The sequence below is a fragment of the Tamandua tetradactyla genome, chromosome 1, assembly GCF_023851605.1.
Source record: "Tamandua tetradactyla isolate mTamTet1 chromosome 1, mTamTet1.pri, whole genome shotgun sequence".
Lineage (NCBI taxonomy): Eukaryota > Metazoa > Chordata > Mammalia > Pilosa > Myrmecophagidae > Tamandua > Tamandua tetradactyla.
The window spans coordinates 166,029,971-166,054,217 of NC_135327.1; the positions used below are offsets into that span (position 1 = coordinate 166,029,971).

At 33.9% G+C, this 24,247-nt stretch overlaps 1 protein-coding gene across 4 annotated transcripts in view; it reads right to left on the bottom strand.

Moving 5' to 3' along the window:
- Positions 1-10,322: 10,322 nt before the first annotated feature.
- The window catches only part of POT1 (protection of telomeres 1), a 122,006-nt gene continuing 108,081 nt past the window's right edge, over positions 10,323-24,247 (bottom strand). For all 4 annotated transcript variants that reach the window (XM_077122703.1, XM_077122791.1, XM_077122946.1 and 1 more), the window contains 4 exons: positions 18,665-18,753; positions 16,548-16,639; positions 15,411-15,516; positions 10,323-10,721 (listed from right to left, as the gene is read on the bottom strand). In XM_077122703.1, the coding sequence (XP_076978818.1) occupies positions 10,609-10,721; positions 15,411-15,516; positions 16,548-16,639; positions 18,665-18,753 (400 nt within the window). In that variant the 3' untranslated portion in view covers positions 10,323-10,608. The remainder of the gene's footprint in view (positions 10,722-15,410; positions 15,517-16,547; positions 16,640-18,664; positions 18,754-24,247) is intronic.

A 24,247-nucleotide genomic window follows, 5' to 3' on the forward strand; every position in this document is an offset into this window, starting at 1 on the left:
AAGTCAGAACAATTTGTTAAGAGTTTATGTATTGACAATTTCCCTTTTATTGAGCCTTGCACATAACCTCAAACCTTAGATTTGTATTGGATAACGCCACGTTTCTTGGCCAACATAAATTTTTACATGGTATTGCTCCTTATTAGAGCAAGCAGCAAAAAACCCAGAGTCGAAAAAATATCATTGGAAAGGATTTAACAATCTAATGTTGAAACTGAATTATTTCAGTTTGGCAGTTCATGTAGTGTCTGAAAGATATCAACTCTGTTTCCCTAAAAAATGTAAAATAACCTGAGAATTCCCTGTGGATTTGCTGTGCCATACTAGGATGTGTTGGTGCAGCTGAGGAGCTATGACTTTAGGTAAACAAAAGTAAGTGCATAGTACAGGCATACCTCAGATAGTGTGGGGTTTGTTCTAGAAGATTGCAACAAAGCGAATATCGCAATAAAGCAAGTCATTTGAATTCTTTGGTTTCCTGGTGCATATAAAAGTTATGGCTACACTATACTGCAGTATATTATGTATGCAATAGCATTATGTCTAAAAACCAATGTACATACTTTAAAATACTTTATTGCTAAAAATGCTAACCATCATTTGAGCCTTCAATGAGTTGTAATCTTTTTGCTGGTGGAGGTTGGTGCCTCAATGTTGATGGCTACTGACTAATCAGGATGAAGAGTGAAGTGGTTGTGGCAATTTGTATTATGAAGAAGTACAATTTCCTTTACATGAGTTGTTGGTAAGAGCAATAAAACACAATAAAAGGATATTATTATACACATAAAGGTAATGACTATTTTCATATTTTAAATTTTGGTGTTTATGATAATTAGCTTTAATTGATACATTATTTTCATTAAAAACCTCCCTTTAGATTAGCCAAGAGTGTTACAATTTAAGTATTGCACATTAAAAATAATTTCTACCTTAATGATTGCTATTTTTTTCTTCGAATATAGCAACTGGGTAAAAAAGAGCACAATTTTCATCTCATCTTTATATTCAGTTGATATGTCATCATCATTGTTGATGACTTTTAATATACAGGTTCTTTTTCTTTTCAGATGTTTTACACACATCCAGATTCTAAGTACTGGTCAATAGTGCACTGCATGACGGGGGCAGTTCTATTTGTCCAGCTTTTTACATCTTCTACCTACACATGCACTTTCAGAGTCTGAAGTATCTGGTAACAAATTCACTTTTAAGAAAGGAAATGGATGGGTCTAATTCTACACTGTAGCTAAAATTCTCTCTACATAATGGGGCTTAGTAAAAATCTGTGGGTTTTCAGAGATTTTATTCGAGTTATTCATATTAATTTGTGGTGAAGTTTTGGGCTCTACATTTTGGAGCAGTGTTTCGTACAGAAGCGGAGTTTTAAGAATAGATGGGAAAATATTTTTAAACTGTAGCATACATTTTTTCCTCACTGCCAATTCCAAAGTAGGAGAAGGGACATAAAAGAATCTGGGGAAGGTTATTACCAGCTCTGCCTCTCTAAAAGGGCTTTATAAACTCTGAAGTGTTATTAGAATGTATGTTATTCTTTTCTATAAGTTATAATTTTCCATTTTCCACTGAAAAATATCATCTACCTCCTAAATGAACTGACAGGAATTTAAAGAATATTAATGGTTACATTTTGGTTTGCCAGAACACTAGTTCAATTTGCTACAGATTGAAATTAATAGTCAAAAGCCCCACTGAGATGAAGAAGCTAAGCAATTAATTTTCCTCTTTCTTAAAAAAACTGACTTGAACATGAACAATTTAAAAATTATCCAAGATGGGACTACAAAGACTTCTTTCAGATGCCAAAGAATCCTCACTTTGGAAGAGGAAAGAAAGCCAACAGGAAGGAAACTGTGAGAGAAATAAAGGTCAACGATGATTCTGGACTGATGATAATATTTTTGGTTTTTAATTATTTTTCCCTTAGGCTAAGGGTTCGTTTTGTCTGAAATGATGTCTGAAAGGCAGCCTATGATGCAGTCTCTATTTTTTTCTTCACTCTTTCCTATCAGAATCTTCATTAAATCAAGACTTCTAATTCAGCAGTGTAAGATTTTGTTATTGTATAGAATGGAGCCCTAGTTAAGGCATGAACAATAATTGGATACAACACAAGTGTCTCTGGGAAAAATGGAAATAAAGGATCATAAAATCAGAAATATTATAGAATTGTGAAAGATCTTAGAGATCAACTGGTTCACTCACTGATTTATAATCTGGATTTCTGACCTACTGGAGGACTTTAAAAGAGCAGTGAGGAAAAAGTGAGGTTGCTAAACTATTTTTAGTATTTCAAAATCTTAAAAAAAAAGTTCTACAATTACCCATGAGAAATTCTGCACTGATTTCTTGCTTTTGCTGAGGATAAGGTGAACCTAATTAGATGCGTTCATTATATAGATCAAAAACAAAAGCTCTTAGTTAGAGTTCTATTTTTAGTAAATAAAAATGAAAACATTTTTATTTTATTCATTTGTGGATTGAATTGTGTGCCCCAGTTTGGACATGTTCTGTCCTGGTCCGCATTCTGGTGGGTGTAGAACAACTGTAAATAAGATATCTTGAAGATACAACTTCAGTTAAAGTGTGGCCTGAATGAATCAGGCTGGGGTTTAATCTCGATTACTGGAGATCTTTATAAACAGAATGAAATTCAGATGCAGAACGAAAGCCACTGAAAGATGCTGGAAGTCAGTGAAACCTGGAAAAGAAAGAAGACACCACCATGTGCACTGCCATGTAACAGAAAAGCCAAGGAGCAAAGATGGCTAGCATTCAGCCACAGAATGCCACAGTCTTTGGAGAGAAAGCTTCACCTTGTTGGCATCTTGTTCTTGGAGTTATCCTATTCTCAAAACTGTGAACCAATAAATCCATGTTGTTTAAGCTAACCCGTTGTGTGCTATTTTTTTTTCAACAGTTGAGAAACTAACAAATTCTTATTTTATAAGTGAAATTTCATAGGTAAAACTTTTCAGACTAATCAGTGGAAATCTGGGTGGTGAACTTGGAAACAAATGGTCTGCTTTATTGATGAGGGTCCAGACAAGTTAAGTGACTTACAGGGTTTTATGAGTTAGTGTAAAGATTGAGACTGGATCTCAAGTTTGCTGACTCCCACGTTGGAGAAAGCAGCCTCAACTAGTTCTGTCTCTGCTTCCAAATTCCTTAGGGGCTGATGCCATTCACACTGTAGTCTGGAGAGGGGTGTTCCCTGGAGTTACACAATGCAGACTTCTTATCCCACCTATATTTGGTAATTCTGCACAGTTCCCTTTCCAATAAAATGTCACTCAAGACCTTATACTAATTTTGAATACTTGATAACACAAAACATTGCATTACCAGGTTGACTGGTATTTAGAAGGCCTAAATCCTTAACCCAAAAAATTGAAGGCCTTCCAAGAGATCTTCAATCTCTCAGTAAGTGTTCTTTTGTCAGAGAAAAATTTTTGATAGTGAGGCAAAGGTTAAAGCAAGCATGAGGTAGATTTTCTTAGTTTTCTAAAAGAACATTGATCTACTCAGACTATAATGTGAGAAATCATGACTGTAGACTTGGCTATGTATATCTTCTATGAGAAAGTAACTGAATTGTGCTGTATGGCATCATCTCTTTTGCCATGATCCTATGGGTAAGGTCTTGTTCTAAACTACTTGCTTTATCACTGTCATGGGGTAACCAAATGTAGTATCAGAAAACTGAGTTATACATTGAAGCCAGGTTTCAGTAAATTTTAAGTACCTAATATAATCTTAAATGTAAGAACAATTCTTATTTTCTGAGGCAGATAAATTATATGTCACATGCCCTTTTTGTAATCTTAGGGTAGAAAGTAATTTTGCAAATTCAATATTAGAAATTCAGTGTTTTCAAGTAAGTGTCAGTTTTGGTCTATAGAACTATAAAATATGCATTATAATATCTCTCAAAATATCTAAGCATAAAAAATGCTTTATAATTTGCATTTAGATTTAATTAAACCATACGTCCCCAACACTTGTACATTACATACATGTCTTTGTTTAAATCTCTATTATAACAAAAAGAGACAGGTACATTGAGTCATAAAAGTCCATTACAAAATTAGTTTCTACCAAATATGAAAAAAAAAATTCTTGACTGTGAAAAATAACAAATGTCTAGCCTATTACTTTTTATATATAAAGCAGGTTTGAATGATAAAAACAATGGGAAAGCCATAGCTTTATCTGTATTTTAGTTTTAAGTAAATTAAATGAAGAAACTAAAAGACTTAAAAATTACATTGAGAAAAAATTTCCCCATAAAATTTATATAGCTTTTCCTTCCTTTTCCACTATTGTTTTAGTTATGTTTTTTAGTAAAAAAAATAATACTTTCATTCTTTTCAGTGCTTTCACTGTGTTATTATTTTTTTGGGGGGGTGCATGGCCCAGGAATTGAACCTGGGTCTCTCACATGGAAGGCGAGCATTCTATCACTGAACTACCCTTGCACCCTGACAGTGTTACTTTTTGATTCTTACCCCCATCTATCAATGAAGTCAAGCTAACTCATTTTTAAAAACAAATACCAGCCCTATTAGCACATAATGATTATTTTTCTTGAACTTTTTTACTTCTCTGAATTTTTCCCCAAAGAATGAGATACTGAAAAAATAGGGTTTGAAATCTTAAAACTATCTAAGATTACCACATCTTAGGAGAAGATTCTTTGGTTAATTGGTCTAGGATATTCACTCCATCCCATTCCCATTTTTGCAATGTTTCTACTAGACTGAGCCTGAAGTCACCCAGAGTATTTGTTTCCCTTTGTCACTGCTGCAGCAGATCTTGCCATTATGTTAAGGGAACAGGAAAATAGGATAAAATAAATTTTAAATCTTGAAAGGCAAAATAAATGATTAATTTTTGCTACCAAATATTAATATCTAATACATTATGAGGGCATCCTATGCATCACCTTCTGTTTTCAGCAGTTGCATTACTATCTCATTTAAATATCCTCTAAAGACCTTCAGAGGTGGGTACTATTATTATGCCCGGTTTTCAAAAAGAAGTTAAACAAGCTGCCTAAAGCCAAACAGCTAGTCAGCAATGTGGCCAGGGACAGACACCAGGCAGTATACAGCTAAAGCCCTGGGTGGAGCTCCAGGATCTGAGACTTTTAAAGCTCCCTTGCCAGGTGATTATAACATAGGGTTAAGAATTATTGGTCCCGAGTCTAGATCAAGGTGCTCTAACTCAAATGCTCTCAGGGCTAGGCATACTGTAAAGTCTAAAATGGTGGTTCTCAATCTTTTACCTGGAAAGGAATCACTGAAGAGATGATTAAAAATGCAAAGTACTGAGCTTAACCTCAGGGAGTCTTTATTTAATCTGCATTAAAATACCTAGCTTTTACTTTTAAATGTGAATTTCTGGGTCTCAAGAAACCACTGTTCTAAAACCACATTAGGTGCTAATAAATTCTACTATTTTTAGATTTTGGGTCTGGGCTCTTAAAAATAATCACTTCATTCATTCTAGGAATATTTACTGAGCACCTATTATGTGCTAGGAACTTCAAGGCACTGGGTAAACAGCAGTGAACAAATCAAACTTCCTGTCCTAGTGGGGAAGAAAGAGGAACAGAGAGCATGAACAGATTAATGTAATGTCAGATGGTGATAAGGACAATAAAGACCTAAAGCAGGGACGAGGAATGAAGTGTGATGGGGTAGGGGGGTCTTTTATATAGAATGTTCAGGTGTGGCCTCTCTGACACAGTGTGTAGTACAGAGATCCTGTAAAGCAAACTAAAGGGACAGAATAAAAGGAGGTATGCACACTCATATACACACACACATACGCACGCACAAAAACACAGACACACACTATATACTGCAGTGATTTTGCAGCCTAGATTTCAAGGGCAAAAAATAGATGTTGCCATAGTCTAAAAATAGCAAAGAAACCTGTGAACTATACATGTTTCACCAATGGACATATTTAAAGGAGGGCTCCCATATACACTGAGGTCTTATTATTATAATTCATGCCTAACACTTCTCAACTCATCAAATATATTCCTCAATGGAAGAGTCATTTAACCCAAGTAAGATGAGCATCACTTTGAAACTCTAACTGATCTCAAACTTCTTAGCCTCAATCACAAGACTGCAGTGAAAAATAATACATATGGTTATCGATTCATTTCCAGTGTGCTGAAAGAAGACATGGTTAACACGAGCACACTGGTGAGTTTCGGCTTAGTGAGTTGATACTATTTCCAAGTACCAGAGGGAAGAGAATAGAGATCTTTACCTGATTTTACTAGCTGACTAGGACTCTTTTTCCTGGAGTGTATATATGCTATTTAAAAAATACATATATACACATACACATGTTCTTAGGAAAAAATTTTGAAAAAAATCTTACATCAAATTGTTTAAAGTGGTGTTTTAGGGTTATTTAGTTCCCTTTCCTTTCCTTTCAAGCACCTACCAGGCAAAGGGATGGCCTAAACAATGGGAATTTAATGGCTCACAGTTTTGAGGCTAGGAAAAAGTCCAAATCAAGGCCTTATCAAGGTAATGCTTACCCCCTGAAGACTATGGCATTCTGAGGCTGGCTGTCAGTAATCCTTGGCCTTTAGCTTGTCACAAGCAGAGCACATGGTGGTGTCTCCTGATCTCTTCCTTTTCTTCTGCGTTCTTCTGATGTCTCATCTTCTGTTTGTTCCCTCTATGGCTTTCTCTCTCAGTGTGAATTTAATTCTGCATATAAAAGACCCCAGTAAAAGGAATAAGACCCATCCCAACTGAATTGGGCTGCACTGATGCTCCTTTTATCTATGGAATGGACAGATGAGTAACCTCATCAAAAGGTCCTACTTAACAATGCGTTCATTACCTATAGAAATGGACTAAGTTTAAGAATATGTTTTTCTGGGGGTACATACAGCTCCAAACTACAAGTGGTTTCCTCTGAAGTACTAGATAACAGTAGGAGTCAATTCAACCTTACATTAACCTATGTTGTTACAAGTTCTTTTATAGGTAAAAACAAAAGTTGATGAAATATAAGGAGGCATATAACCAGAAGTTCTGGCTTTTCCCCAGAAATTCCAGAAAAGTACAGAAGAGAATTAGCTCAACTTAGAGGCACAAGAAGTGGTCATTCATACTTTGACTTCTGAATGAACAGTGAGCAGGAAAACATTTTGGCCCACTCCTGTGACCGGCAACTAGCTAAAGCATAGGATTTATACCAATTAGAAAACTGGACATTCAGTACCCTACTGTGTGGAGACTACTTCATAAGGTAGACGAAGACGTATTCTTTTTCTGTTCCACAACACCAGCCTGTCTGTTTTCATTCAGAAACAATTCTCAGAGTGTGTGGGGATAAAAAGAAATGGGAAATGATGTACTACATCCTGGCATGTACAGTTTCCTCCACTAAAATGAACCTGGAAGTGGTGCATGTTTTATCACATCTAGATAAAGAAGAGTGAGTGACTGCCTCAGATGTTCTAAGTCTTCATTTTATTCCTCATGTAGAACAGTGTGGGGGCAATGTTGACACAATTCAGTAGCATCCAAGGCTCTACAGAGTGTAGTTTCTTAAATTTATAAAATACTAAATCTGAAAGGGAGATTTTACCAGTATTCAAATGGACAATAAAGGGAACTAAAAGAAATTCCCCTATCTTTTCCATTGGCGAACACCAGATCTGCATAAACTTCTCTAGGGAAAAGTAGGGGAGATTCATCATTTCATACACTCCAACATGAAACCCACAAGAATATTTTCCAGCACAAAGGAAACATCAGTCAAAAACTCAAAACAGCATCTCTGAATATTACTGACTATAGAATACTAAGAAAATCTTATTACACTAGAAAGTTCTGTTTTCAAATGGAATTAAGCTTCCCAACAATCCCTGGCCATACCCTCTTTCAAATTTCTGTTAAAATGCTTATGAAAATCCAACAAAAGAACATAATCATAAAAAAAAAAAAACTAGCAGAAAACCTTAAAAGGAAACTAAGCTATTACTTAGTTTCTATTACTAGAATCAGGAAGAAATAGCACTAAATATAAAGCTTAAAGGGTATAACTGAAACATAATCAGTAGCTGACACAAGTTTACAATGTAGACAAACTTTCTGGCTTTGAATGGATTGGGAACATACTTCCTTCTTTTCTCTCTTCCTTATTGCCTATGTCTCCTGTTACTGATACTTAAAAGCCCGTAAATCAGAAAACTAGACAATCATTTCTCTACTCAACAGGATACAGTACATGCTTAATATACTATTATTCTCATCTCATCACCCTCAACAAAGTTTCTGTGTTTATTTGGAGACTGTAACTCAGGGGAAAAACAATAAGCAAAAAAGATGGCAAGAAGATACCTCATAGCCACTCATGGTGGGCATTTCAGTTTTTAGTGACTCCATCAGTCCAGTCTTTGAGAACCAGGCCATAGGGATAGATGCAGAACCTATAACCACAAGAATCCAGCTGTCACCTAAGACATATGCTTGCTAAACAAAAGAAAGAGAGCTCAAATCCGGGCACAGTGAACTGCCACCTAGTTGTTGTTCCAGAACCAACTTGTCCTTTCACTCCAGGTTCTTCACAGGGGTAAGGCGCATAATCTCCAATGTGTTGTTGATGAACAATTCTTGTCCCAAGCTGAAAAGTACTGGAAGAAAGGAAGGGAGGGAGGGAAGGAGGAAGGAGGGAGGAAGGAGGGAAGAAGGGAGGAAGGAAGCAAGGAAAACAAAGCATGACAATGGGGGATTTATTTAAAAAGTTAAAATGAAGAAAAAAAGAAATGACCTATCATCATGAAGATTCACAGGAAAAGTTTTACTTTGCAAACTTGGAGATATGTCAGCTCACTATGTGAAGCCAGTGTACCTTTTGAGCCCTACTCTACTAGACTGGTTGCTTCCTGAAAGTAGAGAAAGTTATTTATCTTTCCTTTGTATCCTTAGAATACCGATGATACTGAAAAGCATTTCTTCACTCGTAGAGTTTAAAATTTTTCCCTATACAGCAGCTTCAGTCCCTCTCACTGTATAAAGCAGACTGATATAGCTTAGTCAGTGATGTGGTTATTGGGTAGTTAGGTCTGAAGATGTGTCAAAATACCCAGAAACTAGAATTTAGGGTATTATAACCAGAGGAAACCAGATAGTCCTTTTGTTGAAAGGCTGTTAAAAGCCCTTTGATAGTATAATAAAATACAACACTGGCTCCTGTTATAATCTATTTCCAATGTTAGTTCAAGTATTTAAGGCAGGATTTATTTGTAGCCAACACCATGCTGACTTTTGCTCCAGAATCCTGGAGTGGTTAACAGTACAGGCTCTGGACAGAGATTATCTGAATTCAAGCCTTGACCTTAGCCCTCCATAAATGTGTGAACTTAGTCAAGTTAATCAACCAAGTCTGTTTCCTTCTCAAGAAAATGGGTTGTTGTCAGATTCAATTACACGTTAAAATTGAGTAGAGTGCCTCATGTGTAGGCAGCCTTAAATATCTACTACCTGGACATACCTGCTTTCATTTCTTGCATACATTGTGCCTCAACTCAACATGGTGCAAATAAATGAGAGAGCTGAAATGTGTGCTTTTATTTATTCTTTACTAATATTGAAATAGGAAGATCTGTATTTCAGTCTTTAGCAAATAATGTACATAAACATAAGAACACACAAAAACATAAAGAAATATTTGTATAAAACTGAATATTCATGATCAAGGTAAAAAGCAGACTACTATACTGAGTTACAGTTCATTCAATCAGTGACATGTTAAATCTGACCACTTTCAAAGATTTGACATGGAATGGAGTAATTTCTAATAATGTGGAAACAAGAAATCAAGGTACATAATTCAAGCCGGAAAAAGATGGATTTATCCTAAAATGGTCAATTATCAGCACCCAAACAAAACCACTTTCCCTTAAAGTATTCTCTCTTAAGTACATTGTAGCTCATTTAAGTAACCACTCCTTTAAGCAATACTTGTTTAAACAGATCCCTCTATAGAAAAACAAAACAAAACAAAGCAAAATAAAGCAAAAGCAATAGCTGCTATTTACCTTCACCGAGTAAAAGCCAAGGAATTTAATCTAAGGACATTTTCTAATCCCATACCTACACTAAAATCACCCACATCACTAATATAAAAATGTAGCTTAAGCTAGGATAGGGGACAGCAGAGGAATCAGTAGTTGACTGATAGAAAAAAAAAAAATAGGAAAAAGCAGCTTTTAGTATAGGGTACCAAAATAGGTTCTCTGAAAGGACTGCAAGGAGTAAATGAAAACACAGCCCTTATTTATTTAATCTCTCTTTTTCTTATATTCCTGGAAGCCATCATGTTGAGTATTCTGAACAACAGGGACATTTTTAATATACTCATAGAAAAACTAAGATAATAAATGTGTAACTGTCAAAAATTACTTAAAGGTTAAAATGGAAATGTAGACACTTCAAAGGAAAACTAAAGAGCTAAATCTCTTATGCTTTATAATAATCTCATTGAAAAAACAGTGTTTCCTAAAATTACAATATTTTACATATGTTAAGCTGAACGGCACTATTAGATAAGATCTTCTGCAACCGTGGTATCAAAAATCTGATAGCAAATTTGCTGATCTGCTCCATTTGTAACATTATATGACTTGATGAAGCATTCCAACCATGGGTATGCATCTACAAATCAAAAAGAAAAATGCTATTTAATCAATAAAATTAAACATAACTCTGAAATAAGTATGCAAGTATAACACTTAGCGAGGAAAATCAACATTTAATTTAGCCTGAAAATTAAATTAAAATGATATATAAAAATTTCTCATTATCCACTCTTCCAAATACATGGTTTCATGTTACTGTTTTGCTGTAATTACGACTTAGCTGAATTAGTCCAAGAGGTAAAAGTGATTAAATCTGGAGTTTTCAAATGTCTGCTATCAAAGGTAGCAAGCCATCTCAAACTCAACTTGTTTTCTTTCTTCCTATGGACTGTTTAATGACCACCCTTTTCTTGATTAACTAGAAAGAAACTGACCTTGAACTTCCCACCAGCTCAAATCTTTACACCTGTCTGGCTGACATACCCAACATGGTATGTCATGACTTTGTTACATCTATTGATAACTTCTAGAAAAGTCTCTCATATTTCCCCAAGTTCTGGTCTGAAAGACATTTAAGGTAGTATTCAATATTTGCAAGGGTGAATCAAGACAAACACTATAGTGTGTGTGTGTGTGTGTGTGTGTGTGTGTGTATATATATACACATATATATGCATATATATAATATAAAAACAGGCAAAAGTCATCTATGAGGATGCAAATGAGAAACTAATTGCATCTAGAGGGTGGGAGATTGATAGGAAAGAGGCATGAGGAAACTTTTTGGAGTGATGAAATGCTGTCTATTTGGTTTTGAGTTTTGGTTACATGGCTGCATAAGATTTTCAAAACTCATCAAACCCAAGTTAACAACTGTGCATTTTACGATACATGAATTACATCTCAATAAAAAAATTTAAAATTACCCATGCCCTTTGGCAGGTATAACTTTGCCTTTTCAATGACTCATCTGAGCTTTGAAACAAAATTGGTTTCTGGCTGTCCATTCCTAGCTTGGTTTGCTTTGGCCTGATTTTTCTTTGAATTCACCCCATTTCCCCAGTACAAGTCTCCTGCATTTTACTTGTTTCAAGCAGCTAATCTATCCTAACCAAATCATTTTGGATTTGGTCTACATTTCAAAACATACTGTTTCTCACTGAGTACCTCCCCTGCTTCTCCTATATTTAGAGGTGAGCTGAAGGAGACACCTTCAGCAAGCCACGTTTCAATATGACTTGCTTGGATTTGATTATCAAGGCCTTGATGATCTTCTATTATAATTTCCAGTCAAGTGTTTTGGTAATAGACTTACAGTGAGTGAAATAAGTGGTCCAAATACCAGAACCAGTTTAAATTCAATACGTCCCAACATTAACTGATTATCTTTCCTAAAACCTTCCTCTCTTTCCTAATTTCCAGTGGGGGGGGGGGGGGGAATTTTTTTTAGTCATCAGTGAGAGAATAGAATCATGGCAGCTACCCTCAAATAGCTCATACTTAAGAAGCTGGGAAATGAGTCTGTTTCCTTTCATGCAGTAAGCCCTACTTATACTGCAGAGTGATAGCAAGGATAATTTCCTGTTGCTACAGGAGTATCTCATGTCATATTGATAACTGCTGTAGGAATAGGACATCTAATTTGGTGAATATAGCCCAGCTGTAGGGATGTTCTCAGAAGATATGGTGATAAAATTTTGTCAGAAATAAAAGGCAATCTGAACCCATAACTTTTTAGAGATTTGTATCTGAATCTGACTTCAACAAAAGAGAAGCTATCATTGGTAGTTTCCTATAATGATACAAGGATCAAGTTTGCTACTTGGAGTAATTTCTTCAAGGCTGATGAAAGACTTTTTACTTTCAGTAAAGTGGGGTGAGGGATAAGGATTATAGAAAAAGGTTAATATGCAAAAGGTATTGACAACTTCAAGGTAGAATGGACACCCAAATAAAATCATGACTTCTCCCACCACTTCTATCCATCTCTAGTGTTATCTAGAAAGATAGAATTGTTTAGTAATTTAGAGTGTGGGTTATGGATATTGGTAGACTTGGGGTCACAGCCAAGTTCTGGACAAATTTCTTAAATCTCACTTTCTTAATTTACAAAATTAAGAAAACTGTTGTGAAGATTAAATGATGCCTTAGAAAAAGTGCTCATGAAAGTTGGTTGCTATTTTTAGTTTTATAACTGACAGATTGCATTCGTTACAAGTAGACAATTCAATGACTTTTGACAGATGTGTACACACTCATGAAACTACCACGCCAATCAAGATACAGGACACATCCACCACTCCCCCAAATTTCTCTCTCCCCATACCTCCCTCCACCCCCTACCTCAGGTAACCACTGCTCTGCTTTCTGCCATAAGAGATTCGTTTGCATTTTCTGTATTTTCATATAACTAAAACCATACAGTTAATATTCATATGTATCTGGCTGCTTTCTCTCAACAGAATAATTTTCAGATTTATCCATGTTCTCGTAGTTTGTTCCTTTTCATTGCTGAGTAGAATTCCACTGTGTAGAATAACTGCATTTTGCTTATCTATTCACCTAACAGACATATGGATTGGCTTCAATTATTAGTAATCACTAATAAAGCTACTATGAACATTCATATGTAAATGTTTGGGTGGACATGTTTTCATTTTCCTTAGGTAAACAATTTAGGAGTGGAATGCCTAAGTCATATGGTAGGGATATGTTTAATTTTATAAGCAACTACCAGTTTTCCAAAGCAATTGTAGCATTTTATATATCAAACAGCAATTCTAGTTGCTCTGCATCTTTGTAAACACTTTATATGGTCAGTTTTTAATTCTGGCCATTCTAATGGATTGGTTAGACAGTGCAGTTTTATTTTACATCACTGTTATTGGTGCTGTTATTGAGGTTGCTTCACCAATGTTTTCCCCATTTGTATTACCTCCCTGGTAATTCAAGCCTATAACACCTTTAAATTGAATTACTACACTTGCTGTTTAGCTGTTTTTTCTGCCTCTGGCATACATTTTGCATTGACCCACCTGTATAGTCGGCAGAATGGCATCCCTCTACATTTTGCATTGACCCACATGTGCACAGTCAGCAGAATACCGATAATTTCATTATGGCATCCCTCTGCTTCCAATCTGCCTATTAGAACAATCCCATATTCACAAGCTGGTGTTCAACACCCTATGCAAATGTTCTAGATCTCCCTTTCCAATAGCTATTCTCCGCTGTTTCCCAAAATGTTCAAATTTAATCCTTTCCTTGAAGCATGCTTATTTTCTCAGTCTCCTAATTTTCATAGCCATTTGCATCAACATTTCTTCATTTATTCTATTTACCATAGCTGCAATCTCTAATCTCATTCTTTTTTTCCCTTTCAAATCTGCTAGGATACATCTCATGTTCCCTGTGAAGATTCATCTAATTATGCCAGGCTGATCTTACTAATTATTTTTTCTTTTAATCTCCTACAATCTATAATAGCATAATTTGTATGATTTTTAATGTATTATGTCCTGTTTCATATTATACATCAATGTGTATGTGCAATTTACCTTTTTTGTTTGCTTTATCATATTTGGGAGATAATATATATTAGAATGACCATGGGCTCTGAAATCAGTATGAATTAGATTTAAATTCCCACTCCATTAATTATTGGGTGTGTGAGCCAGAACAAGTAAATTCATGTATCTGAAATTCAATCTCTTCCTGTATGAAATGGGGATGAAAAAATCTGTATCCTATGAGAATGTTGTTATAATTAAAGAAAATATAAGTAAAGTGTCCAGCAAGTTGGCTGTATATTCATACTAACTACTCAATAAACACAGCTATTATTAGTTTATTATTTCCAAAGAACAATGTCCTGAATTCATCATTTTAACTTTTGTCATTCACTTATTAATGTGCTTTGCTCTCAGAAAAAGCAGTCAATGCAAATAATGGTTTATAAGTGTAATTTGGTACAGATAAACAAAAACTCCTAGCTTTTTTCAATTTTTATAAAAAGCAAAAACTGACTAGGAGAAAATAAAGCCTGATTAAAAATAACCTAAAAAAAGTTAAACAGCCTAAATCTGCAGGTGATAAGGTTTATTATTGGTGAAAAATTATTAGTAGAATCAAATTGTCTTTATGTAGTTTAGATCTGCAAGTTTCAATGTGGATAGAAATAACAGCACAAAAGGAAAACTCAGTGCCAGCAAGTATACAATTTGCTTTGAAAAGGATGTGATCAGAGGGACCAAATGTTTGTATGAAAAGAACCAAAGCTCATAAACATAATTAGTAAAATAAAAACTTACAGAATCTGAAACTAGTTAATATCGATTAGAAAAACCATCAATGAATTAAACTAGCTAAATGGAGTGTTACAAGAAATATTTTTCTTGGCAAAATTTCATTCATGTAGAAATAATTAAATGAAAATGCATTCTTGCCAGTATAATTTCAGTTAAAATATTTACACGTACAATACAGTGTCAAATGTGCTTGCATCAAAAAAAAAAAAGTCTGCCTATTATTACATTTCCAAAGATTTAAAAATTCTTTCTTTGCAGGAATTATGACTTATACTTATTTTATCTATGCTATTGTCTTCATCAAAGGGCAGTACATATATAAATTACTCATTATTTAGTAATTCATTCGGATTCATATTTCAAAATTTTCATACCTCTCAAAGTTCATAGATTAGATATATACAAGGTACTATTTCAAGCAAATTAAAAAGTGGGGATGTAAAAATATTTTTGCCTACCAATTTTTGTTCCTGAAGGACAAAACATATCCATGATCATATCCATACTTTTCTGAAGGTCATCACTGACTAGGATTTCTGAGGCTGGAATCTGGAAGAATTTGTCCTTAAAAGAAAAAAAGTTATATCACAGAAGACAAAAGGAAATGGATTTGATGTTACCCTTTTTTAAAATATTATAATTAATACAAAAATATTTCAATATTTTCTACTTAAAAATAATCTAGACTATTTCACTTTATCAACAGTGCACAATTTATAAATTAAGGTGTTGGGTTGAACTCTGAAATCTGATTTACTACTTTAATCTACAAATAGCTTTGAGAAATACATAACCAAGTTAAATCTCCTTGATGTAAAAATACTGATGAGTAAGAAACAGCGAATGCGGGAGATCCGGGTTCAATTTCCAGACCATGAAGCATCCCTCCCCCAAAAAAGTAAAAAACAGTGAGGCTGACTATACTCTCCTTGGGAATAGGACAAAAAAATGGTATTAAGGTTAGAAGAGTAAAACATATAGCATGCATTTATTTGTTTATTTTTATTTCCTCTACTAGATTATAAACTTAAGAAGGGAAAGATCTTTGCTTTCTTTGCTCACTGCTATATCCCAGGTATCCCAGTCACATGGAGTAGTACTTGGCACAAGCAGATGTTCATTAAATATTTATTTAATAAATGGATAGAAATAGTTGTGTAAGCAGGAGAAAAATTCTTTTCTCAACCTCACTCCATATTCTCTTCCAATAACTTCAAAACCCTATCAAAGTAATTTTGTTCTGTCTAGTATGATATGTGGAAGTTTAAAAAAAAAGATAGTGAAGTGCTGACTACAGACAATGTCTAGATGGTATGGCCATACTCTGCCTTTGGCCCCTGGAACAGAACTTCTTTATGTAGACTGACTCTCTTCTGAAATCCCTACTCTTCAAGTTTTCAAAATTATTCAGATTTTCATATTTACAAAGTGAAATCAAAAGAGAAATTAACACACAAATAATTTAAGACTTATTCCCTCTTATTTTATTTTTTTCTTCTAAATTGTCTTAAATCCTTTCGGGAATAAAATAGGTATGAAAATTCAGAACCTATTAATTTTTAGTTAGAAATATTTTTACTGTCTTTGTGACTTACAGAATCCATGAGAAAAGCATCAAGAACTCCTGTTCCATCATCAAGAGTAAATGTCATAACAAACACATACTGGAGAGGTACAATGCCCAGTACTAGAGAACGAAAAAAAGATTAATCCATAGGAATCTGCTATAAAGTAAAAATTCTTTTATGACTATATGTGCTTGTTAATTTTGTTTACTAAAATAAATCAAGAAATAATGGAAAATGTATACATAGGACTTTTGTTCTCCAATACAAATATATTAAACCCATTTTGCTGGTTCATTTTGTACAATCACATATAAATGATTGCATCCTTTTTGATTAAGTATTCATGTAACAATCTTTTAAAATGAGTTGATACCTCAATAAAAATGGATGAAATGTAATTCATTGCATGTTAGCCTTATGGACGACAAAATTAAAATAATAAAATGTTTAAAAACATCATGCAGCTCAATATTTATGATTTTATAACAGGTTTATCTCCTTCGAATTACAAGCACAGGGATCAGTCTATTTTTTATGGTTGAATGGACAAAAATTTCAGAATCTGGGACTCCACAATTTGGAAAGAGCAAGAAGAAAGAGGAAGTCAGAGAGATCTTAAATTGCATGAAAATTCACAGATTATAATGAACATCTTACTTTGTCCTTGGAAATGGAACACATTCAGTATGTTTACAGAATGAAATATTACCTTCCACCTATGAAATTATTTGAACAATGGGACTAATTAAGCAACAAGTAAGAAGAATGACTCAGTGAAAAGTATGACAGGGATTATTAATAGAGGAAATTATTTTTAGGATTCAAAAAGGTCTCCATAGGTTAAACATGTGAGATGAAATCAAGCAGTATGAATTAAAACCCTACTGTGAGACATCAACTAACCAAACAAATTGCTTTAAGAATAGAATGGGGGAAGACCAAGCTTGACAGTAAGAAGCTCATGTAAAAGCAAACCAGAATTTCACTGGATCACAAACAAAATAAATACCTATATCATATACCTGGGTAACAAAAAGAAAGATGGAAAAAAAGAGAAGAAGAAAAGAAAAGCAGAAAACAGAACAAAAGAAAGGCAGAAAGGCAGAGAGAAGGAGAAAAAGAAAAAGGCAGAAAGAAAGAAAGAGGAAGGGAAGTAAGAAGGGAGTAAGGGAAAGAGGGACGGACAGAAGGCAGGAAGGAAGGAATAAGAGAAGGAAGGAAAGAAAGAAGGAAAGAAAATATATGTAAGTATCAAGTATCTATACACTAAAATTTTAGGCTAGAAGGAGAACATTCAGTTTTAGGGAAATAATGGTTCTCACTATATTCTGAATTGTCTAAACTATATCTGGAGCCCTATGTCCAGCTTTGAATACCAAGGTTTTTGAAAAGAATTGTTTACTGGAGTAGTAACAAAATAGTAAGGTGTGAGAAACTGCCAAAGGAAGTAAGGGTGGCATACCTGGAGAAATAAAGACTCAGTGAGGCTTAAGAGTTATTTAAATGTGCAAAGTCTTACAGAAGACGGAATAAATTTACCCTGTGTGCATTCTAGTGGAGAGAACTTCCATCATGTTAAAGTTAAAGGTAGCCAGATTTTGCTACACTGTTAAGAAATGCCTAACAAGTAAGGGGACATGCTACCCTACAACATAATGCATATTCCTGTTCCCTGGAAGTGTTTAAACAAAGACTGGATGACTGCAATCAATAATGTGATATAAAAAGATTCTTGTTTCATCTAAAATCATGTTTTTGTATTGGGTGAAATGCTGTAATTGCTATCTCTAAAACCCTTTTCAATCCCAACATATTAGAATTGGAGAGATTTTACAGAATCTGTACTTAATGATTAATGACTAATAACAAAAACACATTACTGAATATTAATACAAGTAATGATTGAAAAACACTGGCAGATGACTGAAAGTCTGCAGATATTCTAAACATTTCCAATCACTGTGAACAGTTTTACTTAAGAAAAGCTAAACTTTTCGGCAGCCTCTGCTCTGGTTCTAGATAGTCATAAATACTTCTCTGGTTCTAGATATTCATAAAATTATGTATCTAGAAATACATATATATTCATAAATATGACCAGTGAGATGACAGTTAAAATTGTAGAATATGGATATTTTACTAACCTTCTGCAACAGAAGAAGGAATCCAGGATGTTTTATCAACAAGAGAATTTAGATTCTGTATTGTTCTCACACTAGAACATTGCTTACATCTGAAATTAATAAAAGAAAAAATCCTATAAATATTTTTAAATAATTTATTATAACTCATTTCATTATGACTTATTTTTCCCACTGAAGTATGCACAGTTTAAAAAAGCAAATTATTAAAACAGATTTAATATGAGTAATATGTACTGCACCTCATATTAAAATATTGTTATTTCAAACAAAGAATTATCAAAAAATCATACATAGAAGGAATAAAAAAGATAGTATGGTTCAGAATAAACAGCACTAAACTGAGAATAAGGAGACTAGATCCCAGGTCCAGATATGTTATTTAATCAACGAGATTCTTAATTTCCTTATTTAGTAAAATTAAAAATTTGAAGGGATGCACACAGGTAGTTCAGTGGTAGAATGCTCACCTTCCATGCGGGAGACCTGGGTTCAATTACTGGACCATGCATGCCCCACCAAAAAAAAAAATTGAAAGCAATAATCTTTAAGGACTCTCATTTTATGGTTCTATGAGCAGCGTGCAATCAGTCTTAGCAAGATTTTGGATATTTAACATATTTAGTAAGCACATATTCTGGTAATAGTTTCTGATGTCTAATAGCATAGCTATCTTTTATAACAAATAAATTAAAAACTCCACAATATACTAAAATACACAAAATTTAGTATAGGTATTCAGTTCTGCTTAGATACAAACAAAGTTAAACTACAAGCAATTTATGTTTCCTTTGCAATACATGTATCATCATGTTCATGAGCTGTTGATAAAAAAATATTAAAATCAACATTCAAAAAGTTCATGCAGACTTTTTTTATTTTCACTCCAGGAAAAAAGGAGAGTAACCACATTAAATTTCATCCTTTTCTAACCTGCAAGGGTAACTCAGTGGTAGAACATACCTTCTTTTACTAATAAAAAAAAAAAAAAGAAGAATTGATTGAAGAAATATTATTGCCTGGAAAAGTATCTTTCTAAAAAACTATGATACCATATGTATCATAATCAGCAGCAACAGCCACGACAACAACAGAAATATTATCAGGAATAAAGGCTATTATTATCTTAAATGATTTACAAGCATTATTTTATCTAATACTAAACAACCAAGTGGAATATATTTTATTATTATCCTCCTTTTAAATTTTAGGTAACTGGAATACAAGCAAAATTAGCTAATTTTCTCAAGTCACACAGCTAATAAGGAGACAGCCAAGATTTGAACCTAGTTCTACCTAAAAACAAAAGTATAGCTAAAGTGCCATTATTATTATTCAAAATAATAATATACTTACCACTTTAAAATTTATGCTCCTCTACTGATAAATTGCCAAGAGGGGGGAATTTAAATGTTCTTTAAGTAAGATTGTGAAAAAGGTAAATAATTTCTAAATTATAAAACACCATTGAGAAAATCCAATTAACTATTAATTTAGTTACTTACATTTCAAACTTTTTTCTTGACATAAAGTATACTTAATTCAATTGCATAAAATATCTGTCATTTATCTATTTAGAAATCTAGCATATACACACCACACCCATATCCAATTCCAGAGGACAGAGAAAACATATAATTGAGCAAGTAAAAAAATAATAAAAACTACTAGTTAACATCATAGAAATACTCATTAATAATTTCAAAAATTTTTTGCATGTCTGTGTTTTTGCAGTTCTTTAAACTGTATATATTTTTAATATTTTTATTGAACACAATTAAATTGCTAACATTTTCCATGTTACTAATAAACAAAATCTAAAACAGTTTTAAATACAAGTAATTCTATATGGATATACAATATTTTATTTAATCATTTCTTAATTTTTAGATAAGTTCTTTACAATTTTCTCCTATTGTAAATAGCACTGTGATTTAGACAAGAGTCCAAAGTTGGTACCTCCAATATTCCCAGTTCTTCAGTCAAACATTAATCTAGCTATTGCTGTGAAGGGATTCCATAGGTATATCTGAAGTATTAAATTGGGTGACTTTAAGATGTAGTGATTATCTGAGCGAGACTGACCCCATCAGGTGAACCCTAAATTTATAAGCAGTTTCATCCAGTGCATAACACAAACACAAAATTCATAGATGGGAGGGATTTAGTGTGCCATTGCAGGCTCTGAACATGGAGGTAACCACATGCCAAGGAATACTGGCGGTTTTTAGGAGCGGAGAAGAGACTTGTCAGCCAGGAAACAAACAGGGACATCAGTTCTACAAGTGCAAAGAACTGAATTCTGCCAATGAAAGGAATGAGCTCTCCCTCACAACCTCAGTCTGGCCAAAGCCTTGATTCAGCTTTGTAAGACCCTAAGCAGACAAGCCAGCTAAGCCTGCCCCTGATTTCAAATTCAAATCTACAGAACAGTGAACTAAAAATTGGGTGTTGTTTCTAAGACACTGAAAATGTGGTATATTGTTTCATGGCAATAGACAGCTAATACAGATTTGAGTGCCTGGAGGTGAGTTGCTCCTTTAACAAATACCGAAAAAAGCGGGAGCAATTTCAGAATCAGACAGTGAATGGAGGCAGGAAGAATATGGGGGGAACATAACAGAAAAAGCCTAGATTACCTCGAACAGACTGGACTGTTAGACTGCTAGTAGAAATATGGATGCAGAAAATGCTGCTGCTTAGAGCTCAGAAGTGAGGAATGAGTTACTGGAGACTGTATGAAAGGGGTTCCTCATTAGGTAATGATAGAACGCACAGGGAAATTGTGTCCTACAGTACTATAAATAGCAGAACACATACATGATGAATTTGGATTTCTAAGCAAAGTGTTGAAGATGCAGCCTCAATTCATTTTGATACAGATAATCTGAGGGAAGAACTGATTTTCTTTTTGAACAAAAAGGGAATAAGGACTTGATGAAAACTCTGGGGAAAAAATAGTGGATTTCATAAATATACACACAGAATTTGAAATAAAAAATGCAATGATATAGTTCCAGAGAAAAGTAATAAACTGATAGAGAAGTTTGAAAATATGGGAAACCCAATGAGATGTTCCAACACATGACTGAGAGGAGCTCTAGAAGCAAATGCAGAGAAAGCAAACAATGGCTGAAAATGCCATAAAATAAATGAAAAATATGAGCTTATGAATCCATTTTGAGATGATCCTTTAGAGGGAAAATGCAGAACATCAACGAAAAAACTTTTTAAAGTAAAAGAAAACACTAACAAATTATCAACAAAGTATGAACCAATAATAAAATTGACAGGAGATTTCTTTCAGTGACAATATAGGAAAGAAAATAATAAATTAGTATCTTCAAAATATTCCTGCTGGAAAATAGCTATGAATTTAGAATTTCAAGGCCAGCTAAATTATCACAGAAATTAAAGAGCTACGTACTTTAGCCCGAAGGAAATAAGCAAAGAACAAAGACGTGGGATACATGAATCAATGATGAAAAAAGCGATAAGCAATTTGGAAAACTAAATAAGCACTGAAGAAAAGCAAGAGCAATAAAATGCCAACTTTGGAGTCAGTTTAAATACCTTGTGATCCAAAATAGTAGACAATAATAAAAAAGAAAATGAGAGGGAAGTAACTGATGGAAGAGCATTCTAAGGTCATTTACTCTATTGTGAAATAGGAGAGTTGCAATACTGATTAACTTTAGATATTGTTGAAGCAAGAAACAAAAAATTAAGGGTAACGTAAAATTTAAACACACTATTCATTACTTCCAAATCAGTAAAAATGTAAAAAGGAAAAAATTAAAAACATTTAAAAAAAATCAACCACTGGGAGACTGGAGAAAAAAATAAAAAATAAAAAAGGGCGGGGGGGGGAGGAGAAGGGAAGGGGAGCTAGAAAAATCATGATAAATAGAAAAAAACATAAAATGTACAAATAAAAATGTATCAGTAATCTTAAGACATATTTTAAATACCACTATTAAAAGAACAACTAAAAATCTAGTCATAAGATTTTTACAAAGAGACATATGGACTGAATTCTGTATCCCAAGAAGATATATTTATGTTCTAACCCCTGATCTCATGAATATGATCCTATCTGGAAATAGGATCTCTGAAGATGTTAAGATGAGGCCAAACTGGATTAGATGCCTAATAAGACAATAAGGAGAGGAAGTTAGACAAAGAGTGAGAAGATGGCCATGTCAAAGAGACAGAAATTGAATTATGCCACAAGCCAAAGAAGGCCATAGGTGCCAGCAAGCCACCGCCAGAATCTTACAGTCTTCAGAGGAAGCATGGACACTGCAACACTTTGATTTTGGACTTCTAGACTCTAGAACTGTGAGGCAATAAATTTCTATTATTTTGAGCCACCTAGTTTGTGGTACGTTGTTACGGCAGCCCAAGCCAACTAAGATAGATACTAAAATGTATCACAAAGAAACTTGAAAGCTCAGGGATGAGAATAAGATACCAAGCAATTACCAGCCAAAAGAAAGCTGAACACTAATATCTGGTAAAATAATCTGGTAAAATAAACCTTAAGACAGAAAATCATGATTGAAATTAATATCATCAGGTAAGGATAAACATAACAATTAATTCTCCAGAAGAAATACTATTACTGAATCCAAATGAACCAACAACAGAGAAACGCAAATATTGACAAAATATAGAACAACAAACCCACAATCACAGTGCACAGGACATTTAGCAAAATTCCCTAAGAAAATGATTAAATACAAAGTTAAAAAGGAAAAAGAAGTTTTAAATATGATTAACAAGCTTGATCTAATGGACATATAGTAAATTCTAAATCCAACTGTTAAAGAATAAACATTCCTTTTAGAAGCTGGCAATACATACAAAATCTGAACAAGTATATTTTATGATAAAGTAGAGCTGAACAAATCCACCCCCCCCACAAATCATTATGACATGCATCATGCTCTCTGGCTAAAAACTAATTTAACTTAACGTGATGATTTGGAACTGTAAGTACCTCAGAAAAATTAGATTTAATCCATTTCTGTGGCTGTGAATCCATTGTAAACAAAATTTTTTGATGAAGTTACTTCAATTAAGGTGTGACCCACCTCAATCAGGATGGATCTTAATCTTTACTGGAGCCTTTAAAAGCAGAATGAAATTCAGAGAGAGGGAGAGAAAAGCCACAGGGAGCAAGAAGCTAAAGTGGAACTCAGAACAGAAGGAGGGACCAGGGCATGTTGCCATGCACTATGCCATGTGACAGAGGAACCAAGGATCACTGGCAGTCAGCCTCATAATGCCAGTTTCCAAGGAGAAAGCATCGCCTTTATGATGCCTTGATTTGGACATTTTCCCAGCCTCAAAACTGTGAGTGAATAAATTTCCAATTTCTAATCCAACCCAGTTCATGGTATTTGCTTCAGCAGCTTTGGAAATTTAAAGTACTAAAATACAAAAAAAAGAATAGTACCTAAAATCCATGTGTGAAATTAAAAATACACATCTAAATAATATATGGGTCAAAAAAAGAAACCATGATGAGAACTATGAAATATTTGAAAGTGAATAAAAAGAAAAACAATTACTTATCAAAAT